At 35.6% G+C, this 11003-nt stretch overlaps 1 protein-coding gene across 1 annotated transcript; it reads right to left on the reverse strand.

The window, feature by feature from the left end:
* Window positions 1–1370: 1370 nt before the first annotated feature.
* On the reverse strand, window positions 1371–8866 carry LOC121267390 (quinone oxidoreductase PIG3-like). The gene is made up of 6 exons (XM_041171257.1): window positions 8447–8866; window positions 7605–7784; window positions 3777–3858; window positions 3596–3703; window positions 3322–3480; window positions 1371–1813 (listed from the first exon to the last, which is right to left on the reverse strand). The coding sequence occupies exons 1-6, from the start codon at window positions 8696–8698 to the stop codon at window positions 1617–1619; spliced, it is 978 nt and encodes a 325-aa protein (XP_041027191.1). The 5' UTR covers window positions 8699–8866; the 3' UTR covers window positions 1371–1616.
* Window positions 8867–11003: the final 2137 nt, after the last annotated feature.

Below are 11003 nucleotides of genomic sequence, written 5' to 3' on the forward strand. Positions count from 1 at the left end.
CATGTCCATGCTTATACATTCATACTCATGGTTTGCCTTTACATACTTATATTATCTTATTGTATGTTATTAGTTTAACTTGCTGAGATTTCTTAAAATCTCACCGTAGTAGTTTCCATTACCATTCCCTTCAAAATGGTAGAAGTTGTGACAAGAATAGACGATACCGATGGGGGAAAACACAAATGTGAGGATATCCCAAAAGGAAAAGAGGCCCCAAAGAGCCTTGAGTGCTCGGTGGAACCAATGCTAGTAGAGTGGCTTGAGTTAGCCAAGAACTTTATATGTGAAGTGCTAAAACTCTTTGAGGACCTATAGAAGATTTTGGATAAGGACAAGAACAAATAGGACATCTCCCGACTCTATTAAGAAACAATTTGATTTTAGATAATGGGATTTTGAAAGTCAATGGCTGTGTTTAAACCCTTTCATTTTGTGTTGGGAGATTATTAAACAAAGTACTTTTGGGATTAACAATTTCTTTATTTGATATCATACTTTAATTGCTCAAAGCTTTACTTAGAATTGAACTTTTTCTGCTGCGATTATTGCATACTGTTATAAACATGTTAGGTACATTGTATGTTAACTATCATGAACAAGGGATGTGTAACCTTGAGTTGCATATCCCGATGCTTCAGTCTCTGTCCAATTCCAAGCATAGTCTGAGGACATCACAATATATATCAATATATAAATAATACATATTTTTATTAAAATCAAAGTAGGAGTCAAATTTTCAAATTTTTGCACAGCCCTATTCTCTACACACTTCTTACCTCTAGTCACACTTTCAACAAACACCTCACACTCTATTCACTTCTTACTTCGACGGCATGGACTCCACTCGTTTGAGTTCCACCTAGAACCTTCCACTTGATGAGAACCTCATTACAGGTCGATTTCCCTGGTGTTTCAATCAGTGATCCACAAATGGCTTTGGGTTCAGGTTGAATCTTACCGTTGCTGTCCACCGGAGGCAAATTCTCTTTTAGGCTCTTGATCTGATCCCGGGTTCGCAGCTAAGAATCCACAGATTCTCTCTCATTTGCAGAGGTACCCGATGCATAACAAGACAATACTTTAAGGGCATATATCCATAGAGGCATTCAAAAGGAGTCAACTTGAAGGAAGGGAGTGAAGGTGGGATTGTACACGAGTTCGAACATAGATGCACAGTACTACTATATATCATTCATTGCACGAATTGCATAGACGCTACTTTGGTTTGGGCTGCGTATAGATATCATGGAGGCCTTGACAGGAATTATTAAACCCTTAACAGGATTTCTTCGGTGGCTTAGACAACATATTCACGTCCAGATTCGTAGCTAGAATCTTACTCCACAAATTTGCTAAAAATTAGAGGGTTAAGAAGCATATCTTTTTGTATTAGAAATTAATCTTCCAATAACTAATAATGTAAAATGCAAGTAGCTAACTTTCAGTGTCGAAGATCTATTATGCTAGCTTTATTCCCCTCACAAGACAAAAAACATGTAAAAAGCAGTGACAGACGATACATGCACTAGTAACTTTGTACAAGATCGTAGTTAAGCTCACCATGTCTAAAAACATATCACCCACTTCAGTGACAAGAACATCCATCCACAGAATCATGGAACAAGCAGTATCTTTCCAATATGTTCGCTGCTCTCCATCAACCGGTGAGCCTCTGCTGCTTCAGATAGTGGAAAAGACTTGTAAACCACTGGCTTCACCTTGCCAGCCCTAATAGCAGGCCAAACAATTTTCTCCACCTCACTAACAATCACTGCTTTGTTTTCCGGACTTCTGTGTCGTAGGCCAGCCGCTACATACACAATCACCATAAATATCAGCCCATACAATCACAATAATTATATGCAGAAAAATAAAGATATCGACAACCATGAGCATATGCATGATCAAACATAAACTGACAACAAGGTATACTACAAGGGTAAAGAAAGATGGCGAGAGGATTTTTACAACAATCCAAGAAAAGGCCCAAGTCAAATAGGGGCCCATACACTCAAAGGAAGATTCATGGTTACAACTGCATTCTTTTGGAATCAATTATAAAGGACAAAAATTTCTATCTCATGCAAGACGGGATCCTATTCACCACCCTCCTATAGTCAATCTGAAGCATTATAATTTCCCTCTTAATTATTTAACATCCTCGTCAAGTCATTTTATTATAGGCAACACGGCTCAAGTCCTACACTTCCTACAAATTAGCTCTAACATCATTTGTAATGACCCAAAGATATATCAAGCCACATTTGGGCCGTACTCCACAAGTATCAGTTATAACTGGAGCTCTTTGGAATCATTATAAAAGGCAATAACTTTTTTCTCTCATGTAATGTAGGATCCCCATTCACCACCCTCCTATGGTCAATCTGTGGCATAAACACTTTGCATAATTGTGAATCTATCAAAAAAAAAAAAAAAAAAAAAACAAAACAAAACAAAGTTTACCCAAAAGAACCATTAATTACCAGAAAAAAGGGCTAAAAAACACAGGAAAAGACAGCAGAGCCTAAAATAGAAAGGTTCTTACAATACAGAAACTTCAAGGAACAACATTTCCTCCATAAGTTTGGATACAGTTTGTAATCTCCCCTCTCCACTAGAAATACTTGTTAGGAACAGCTAAACAGTCACTGCTGCAATTTCATGAACTCGGAATGTCATTTAGAAGCAGTATTCCATAACCCCCCCACCCGCGCGAATAGAAAATAATTCATTGCAAACCATAGTTTCCCCCCAATAGCATAGTTTTCTCACTACCTAGCAACATTCACCGTCCACTGACAGTTATTATCTATTTTCTTCCATGATAGGCATCCTTCAAGAGATTTAATACAGCATTATTGCTCATTTAGTTTAGGGGTGCTTCCACAGCCCACGTAAAGGGCTCAAAAAGACCTTGAAGCGGAGAGTGTAAAAGGCGTACTAAAAGGGAGCCTTTGAAGCGACTCCTGGAAGTGGTAATCCATTGTAGGGGAGTTGCTAGGGGGTTCGGGGGATACCCCCAGCCTCTGTTGAATCTCTATCACTTTCCATAGAGGAGGGAGAACCCAGTAACTTTATTGTACAGCTGGGTTTACTTTTTTTATAACAGCTGGGTACATATGTTACCATCCAAGCACAACAAGCTACATGTTAGATGTCATGTTTTATTTTGCAATATTCATATATTATAATATCCTTATATGAATCCAGTAGTTGCATCTTATAAGACTGCAACCAAAAAGAAACGATAAAGAAAGCCTGAAATCATCCAACTCCAATGCTATAAAATAAATAAAAACCAGGAGCAAACTGTCATACATTGCACTGTGAGGCGCCTTGCAAGCATAACACGGAGATCGACTTCCGCAACTGTGCCACCCATAAAGCCAATGATAAAGAGCCTCCCATCAAAATTTAAGCTCTCAAGGTTTTGCTTTAAGTAGGATGCTCCAATATGATCCAGAATAACATCAACGCCTGCCATGGTACATCAAAGAGTTGTTCTTTTTCTCCTTTCCAAATAATCATTGCAAAAAGTATCCATCTCTATAATCATAGAAGAAAAATAAGGTTTTAAAACTAAGGAAACTACCTTTTCCGCCAGTTTCTTCCTTCACCCGTTGAACAAAATCCTGTGTCTTGTAGTTGATGCATACATCAGCCCCAAGATTCTTGCAAACAGCTAACTTTTCCTCAGACCCTGACAATCAAGACCTTAAACATATGAATACATGGAAACTAAACTTATGCACAGGAAGAAACTGATACTGGACCTGCTGTGACAAGCACTTTTGCTCCTTGATATTTAGCTATCTGAATTGCAAATGTTCCGATACCACTGGAGCCCCCATGAATCTGTGGTTTTAGAATTCATGAGTTGTGTTTGAAGACACCATCTTGATAAAGATCCACAAAAAGGGATAGAAATTATCATTCTGGTCATGTATCATGCAAAGTGGCTAATAGTATCAACTAAAAAAGTGTCAACATTTTCTTACCAACGATATTTCAGTTATTTTCGTTGAAAAAAAAAAGTCAGAAATTTGACATCCAGACCCAAATTTCTTTAGGCTTTATGAGTTTGGACCACGGGCCCAATTTTGTTACAGCTATAAGGAAGATTATTTTACTGGGCCATTAGCCCATACGTATTATTTGAGGATCTAGTATCAAGGAGACAAGATTGGATATGAAATTATGGACCTTGATTCAAAATGGAGTAGGTTCGGTCCATATATGGATGGATAAGGCCAAGTATTTACTAGCCAAAGCCCATTAGATTTTTGGCTGTTTAATTCGTGATAATTGAAAACCAGCCCTTTTTGTAAAAGTTAGGACCAGATTAGATGCCAAGAAACCCTCTGGATGAAGGCTATCCACACTTAGGTTGTTAGAGAAGCAGTCTTGCACCAATCGGAGTCTGTTAGAGCCTGCTAGGACTCTTTTAAGATATGTTAAAGACCTAACCATTTATCCAAAAACCCTAGGACTGTTAGTTACTAATTTGGTTAAACTTTTAACCCTTAGGATCATAACATTTCACCACATTTCCAAATCTGACGTCCATGGCGGCCCACTCTATCGACACTGACCCGGTGGGAGACCTTTCCCTTTTGACGGCTTCACTCATCTATCAGTATTCAATGACTTAATACCATACTCATACAAAGTACCAAAGCATTTTAATCCAGCCTATAGGCCACTCCCTCCATGACTTGAACTCGTGACGTAGTCTCTGCTCTGATACCAATTGTTAAAAACCCAACTATTGATCCAAAAGCCCTATGACTGTTGGATACTAATTTGGTTAGGCTTTTAACCCTCAGGATCATAACAAGATAGGATTTGAGCTGTTCCAGATCTGGAGAAGTAGAAGTCAGCTCCATTTATGACTCCTAAACGGATCCAAACATTAGAAACATATTTTCCATACAACTCCTAGCCATTAGGATTCATAGAACCCTTTTTTAAACATAGTTAAATTCGTACGGCCCTATTATTAGGTTTTTCAGGTCTCATTAAAAGGAAGGACATTGCGAAGATGGGGAAACAAGGGGTTGGGCTTGGGCTTGGTGTATTTTGGGTTGTTTTTCACGGACTTTTTGGGTCATTAGGGGCTTTCTAATATGGGCAAGGTGTGTTATTTCTATTGATATATATATATAATATTTTTACTTATAAAAAAAATTAAAAGGATTGCCTGGCCAGAAAAATAGAAAAACAGAGGCTGCTGTGAGTCTGGAAAGTTTTTATAGCAATGCCACGTGATGTTCTTCAAGAAAACCAATCCCTATCCCTAGCTAACTGCTGGAATTTCAGGAGATTGAAAAAAGAACCAGCCTCACCCTATCAAGTCCAACCCTTTTCCAGCAAGTTCAAGTAGGTGATTATTGAAGTGTTTGTTATTGATAGAAGCAAAGAGGTAAGTAGATACCCTTAAGTATATGGTAAAACGGTTTTTTTAAAGTATTATGTATGTATGGCCTTTTATTGAAAGCCCCTTTTACGTACCAGGTTATGATAAAAGTGATTTTTGAATGTTATGTTATTATGTCTTTTACATGCATCATAATATGTTTTCATTTATGATTACGACAAGCTGTGTTATTATATGTTTTACATACCTCATGATAAGAAAAATAAAAGACAAGTTATGAAAGAAGCTTTAAGAATGGCCATAAGAGATGTATGGTACCAATGCAGTTATGGGTGGATGTGCAAGCCACGGACCTAAGCATTGTCCACTATTTGAATGTTATGATAAGTTAAGCAGTTCCAATTGTGGCCACAGGCAGTGGAATTGGTGCACAACCCTGCACACGGGGGCTAAGGTGTGCTGGCCATTTAGTGAGTTATGTATAGTACATGTTACATGTTTATGTTAGTATAAGTATTAAGCATGCATGTTTTTCAAGAAAGCCCTATGTTTATTATGTTTACTGTATGATGTACTACTTATTGAGTATTCGACTCATTTTGATTGTTTGTTTTTGTGTTTTTAAATGTCTAAGTAAAGAAGATAGTGTTGACAACCCGACAACCAGGCATAGATAATGTCAAGGAATTTTCAGACTTAGTTAATAAGTGTTTTTCTTTTTATTTTTCACGAAAAGATCAATTTTAAATTTTCCTGCTATGACACTATTTTTTATATCAAATTTTTGGGAACTTATTTTTAATAAATTAGGTATTTTTATTATCTTGGGCCTCTTTACTAGGCCCAATTACAAAAGTACGTAACACTCCTAATCTATAGGAAGGGGATGCTACAAGAAATGTATACGTAAAAGAAAGAAAAAGAAAGAGCTACAATAGATAGTCCAACTGATTCAAAACACTAAGATTTATGCATTGGAACATAAATTACACCTGCCAATCATAAACCAATTGTTGATGTAAATATATTTGTTGGCATATACTTGTGACAAAGCCTAGTTCATTTGAGTTCTAATTTCTTATTTAAAGTAAAAGGACAGTTTGCTTGAAGAAAAATTGAAGAAAATGGCCAAACAGTGAAGTCGCTTGACTTGCGCTCAACCTTTGCTCCAATGAAACTCATACAGTGAGTCTGCTTGACTTCAACTTGTTATTGGCTTGAGTGGGACTTGGACGAAGAGCTCACTCGATGCCCATTCAATATTGGCTCTAGCGAAGTCCACACAGAGAGATCATTTGACACTCATGTGGCACTGTTTTGAGCAAAGTTTACACAGAAAGTTCGCTCGAGCAAGTTAACTTGAATTTGAACTCTCTAAGTACCTTATACAAACACTAAGTATATAAAGTTTAATAGGGAAGATTTTGAGGGTTATGTGAGATACCACAATTGCTTATTTTCATTGCATTCGTGAGAAACAATCTTAAGGAGATCCACTGAACCGTCAAGACACTCTTTCTCCTCATAAATAGACATCCATTATTTTATGTTCATGTTGGGTTGTTGTTGAGTTCATTGGCATGGATGAGTTCTTTTTCTAGAGATATAATTGAAGAGGCCGGAGGTCCAGAGCTGCCGAGTCACAAAGATCGAGTGGGTCACTCGTGGAGCACCTGTAGAAGGGGTTGGAGATCCAAAGCTGCTAAGTTGCAGAGATCAAGGTTGTTACTTGCAAGCCAGATTTAGATACTTCAGAGGTTTTGTAAGTTTTTATAAATTGGTTGTACCAAACTAACTATCTACAGAAGAGAGAGTTCGGGCCCTTACCCTTAATTTAGTTAAGACGCAGCTCAAATGCCTTTACACTAAGACATGAAAAGTTTAATCTGTTGGAATGCCTTATTTGGATTTTAGGAGTTGATTGATTTATTTATTTATTTTTTATAAGTGATTTTGGGAGGTGACTTATACCCGGAGAATTTTAAATTTTGAACGTGTTCTTTAAATGAGTTTCAACTTCATTAACAAAATTTGTGTGTGATTATTTTGTTGATTGGTTGATTTTATTTGTTGCTAATTTAAATTATTGAATGGAAAGTTTAAAAAGTCGGAGTATTCACCCCCTCTAGGTGCACTAAGGATTTGATCCACTGAAATCTCAACAAGGAAGTTAATATATGCACACACACGGATACACACATGTATAAGTTGGCAGAGAAATTACCAGAAATGTTTCCCCCGCAGAAAGCCGACTCATCATGAAGACGGTTGACCAAACAGTGCATGCCACCTCAGGCAAGCTAGCAGCATCCTGCAATGAAACACCATGTGGGAGAGGAAGAACTTGTCCAGCCGGAACAGCCACCTTTTCAGCATACCCTCCTCCACTAAGAAGAGCACAAACCTGTACATCACCAATAATCAAAGTTATGCACAAGGTGCAATTCCATTGGCATCTAGGAAAGCTCCTTTCTGCTGTGTTTGCCACTACTGTCTAATAGAGTTTTTAATTCTGTGTACTAGTAAAAAAAACCATAATAACAGAAGTTCAAATCTTCGATACTCTTCAAAGGAACAACCGATAACTACAAATTAGAACTAAAACATCTACTATACACTTCAAATGAACAAAGAAGCTCTAAAAAGTAATTTACAATTACATTACTGAATTTTACTGAATCTTGTTAACACATCTAAGTTCCCCATTTGTTTTCTCAAGTTCAAGCTACAAAGGCGTATTAAGCCAGAAAGCTTGTCATAATTTTCTTCACAGCAATTAGTAATTTAAAGGACATGATGAACACGGAAAAATCCAATAAAAGAAAATAACGTATATACAATTATTCACCAAAAAAAAACCAGTTAATTGTTTTAGTCTCAGAAATTTCAGATAAGATCCACAAAAGTAATTTCTCTAAAAGAAGCCCAAAATGAGAAGGGAAACCCCAACTAAACGACTATCCAGGTGACACTAATTCAACTATTTAGATGCCAAAGGATCACCCAAGAATCGAGTTTTTCCTTCTCATTTCCCAGTAATCAACAGATCACCCAGTAATACTTCACCTCATCGCCGATTTTCCAGCGGGAAACCTTTTTTCCAACGGCCACGATGGTCCCGGAACATTCGAGACCGGGGAACTCACTCGCACCCTTGGGGGGTGGGTACGAGCCTTTCCTCTGCACCGTGTCCGCCCGATTCAGCGCCGTGGCCTCTACCTTGATCAAGACCTCGTCGTCTTTGAGCTCGGGCTCCCGCACCTCTTGCAGTTGCAGCACTTCTGGGCCACCGGGACTGGTTATCACAACGGCCTTCATTCTTGGCGTTGACAGTAGCAGAGACCTATCGGAGAGCGTGCTGAGAAAGAGAGAGGGTGCAATTAATTTTGAAGGATGTTGGATGATAAGATCATGAATAACATTAGACTCTGCCCGGCTAATGTCTGAACAGGCGTGGAATTGTAAGAGCACTGGAATGTGAACATTGTGAAGATGAGTCACAGTAATTAAACACAATTTATTTGGAAGATGAGTCACAGACTCACAGTAACTTCATCTCTACAATTACGTTATTAATAATGCAATAATATTAATATTTATAAATATATTAATATTAATATTGCAATAAATATAATGCAATATATTAATATTAATATTAATAAATAATATTAATATTAATAAGTAATATTAATTATTTATAAAGTACAAAATAATATCCCAAAAGCTATTGGTATATACGCCTTTGGGATATACACCTTTAGAATCAGAACTATTAGTGATTATATTGATATTTTCTATTTTATATTGTTATTTTTTTTACTGTTTAATTCCAAATTATATATTTTATGATGGATTTCTATTATGCTCATAGTACTGACTTTCGTAATTTGTATGAATTAAAATGTACAGAATATAATTTAAGAATGGAATTACAAATCTTGATGGATAATATAAAAGATCTTAAGAGATAACAACAATTGATGAGACAAGATTATATATTAATGATGACTAAATATCATGTATATCAAAATAGACAAGTGGCAATAGAATACTATGAAGCTGACTGCACTTTCCTAAGAAACGAAATTAATAGTATAAGAAATTATTTGAAGATCATTGCTTTATAAAAAAAAGAAAAAAAAATTACTGATTCAGATTTTTACAAAGATAACCCATAGCTAAAGAGAATGATGTATATTGGGAAGTTTGTGCTGGTAAGCCATGAAAAACCGATGGTCAGTCCATTCATGCCAGAAGGCTTTAAGGGTGGTCCAGATGGTGTTCTCTCAAATTCTTAATCCACTTATTTCTCTTTAGAAATAGGAAATCTTTGCTTAAAACCTGTTTCAATAAATTCTTTATTCAAACCTAACGAATCTACTATTAGTATCCCTATAGAACCTGATAACATCAACCAAGAAGATTATAGTATATTAGATATAGAAATAAATCTACAAGACTGGACAATTCCTAATGTTCCAAAAAATCAAATATATAAACATTCCACTTTTTCTTCTAAATTATCATTTCTTACAAATTATACAATTAAAACAGTAGATAAAACTATTAGTTTAAATAATGATTATGAATCATTACAACTATTAACAAAAAAAGCAATTAATTTTCACAAAGAACAAAAATATTCTTTCATTCATATTGAACTAGTACAAGTTGCTATAAAACCACTTACTAGAAATGGATTAAACACCTCAGTATTGCTCCGTTTAAGAGATGGAAGACATTATAATTTCATAATTCATTACTTGGAATAGTAGAATCAAGCCTGTTTGAAGGACCAATCTATTTTAATTGTTATACCAATTATTCTCTATCATTATTTAATGCTAATATTTTACATGCTTTAACATTAAATATTAAGACAAATGGTTATCAAATGATGAAAGGGTCACACCCTTTAACAGTAGTCTATAAGATTCATTATAAATTAATGAAAACAATATTAGAACCACAAGCTCTTATTACCAGTCCAAAAGGATATATATTATTATTACAATCTAGTACACAAAATTCTAGTATACAAACCCCTAAACAAATCAATTGGAATCAAATTACACTTCCAAATGAATGACAATTAGAGAATATTACTTCAATACCTAAGATAGAAAATAATTTTAAAGATGATCTTAAATATATAGATAAAAAAGCGGAGGGGACAGTCCAAATAGCTTTTCAACCTTTTAGAAGATCTTTTTCACATTATTCTTCTCCAGCACCCTCCAGTTATTATACACCAAGATATGTTCTTACATCAATCTCTCGAAATAAATCTCAAAATTTTGACACCAGATCTTTTGATACTAGATCCCAGAATCTTGACACACAGATTCGAGAAATTATTCTCGAAAATATTATTGATACACCAATCTATAATGTTAGCCATCCTGATAAAGCATCTACCTTTCATAATCCAGAAAAAGAACATTCTTCTCTAATGTATTCACAAGTTGTTGGAAATGATGCCTAAATATATACCCTGAATAAAGAAGAATTTAAAATTAACAAGGAATATGTCAAATAAGATTATATGAAAGAAGAAAATAGTCACAAAAGAATAATATTTTTCTCAACCTTTACAAAAATAGAAAGAGATTATATTCAAGAA

The sequence above is a fragment of the Juglans microcarpa x Juglans regia genome, chromosome 5S (genome assembly GCF_004785595.1).
Source record: "Juglans microcarpa x Juglans regia isolate MS1-56 chromosome 5S, Jm3101_v1.0, whole genome shotgun sequence".
Classification (NCBI taxonomy): domain Eukaryota; kingdom Viridiplantae; phylum Streptophyta; class Magnoliopsida; order Fagales; family Juglandaceae; genus Juglans; species Juglans microcarpa x Juglans regia.

Excerpts from the sequence above, each read along its gene's own strand:
- LOC121267390 (XM_041171257.1), bottom strand. The coding sequence starts at position 8,698 with ATGAAGGCCGTTGTGATAACCAGTCCCGGTGGCCCAGAAGTGCTGCAA. Across the intron at positions 3,859-7,604 it reads CTGCGGGGGAAACATTTCTG|ATTCATGGGGGCTCCAGTGG; the intron begins GTAATTTCTCTG and ends CTAAAACCACAG. Across the intron at positions 3,481-3,595 it reads GGAAGAAACTGGCGGAAAAG|GCGTTGATGTTATTCTGGAT; the intron begins GTAGTTTCCTTA and ends GTACCATGGCAG.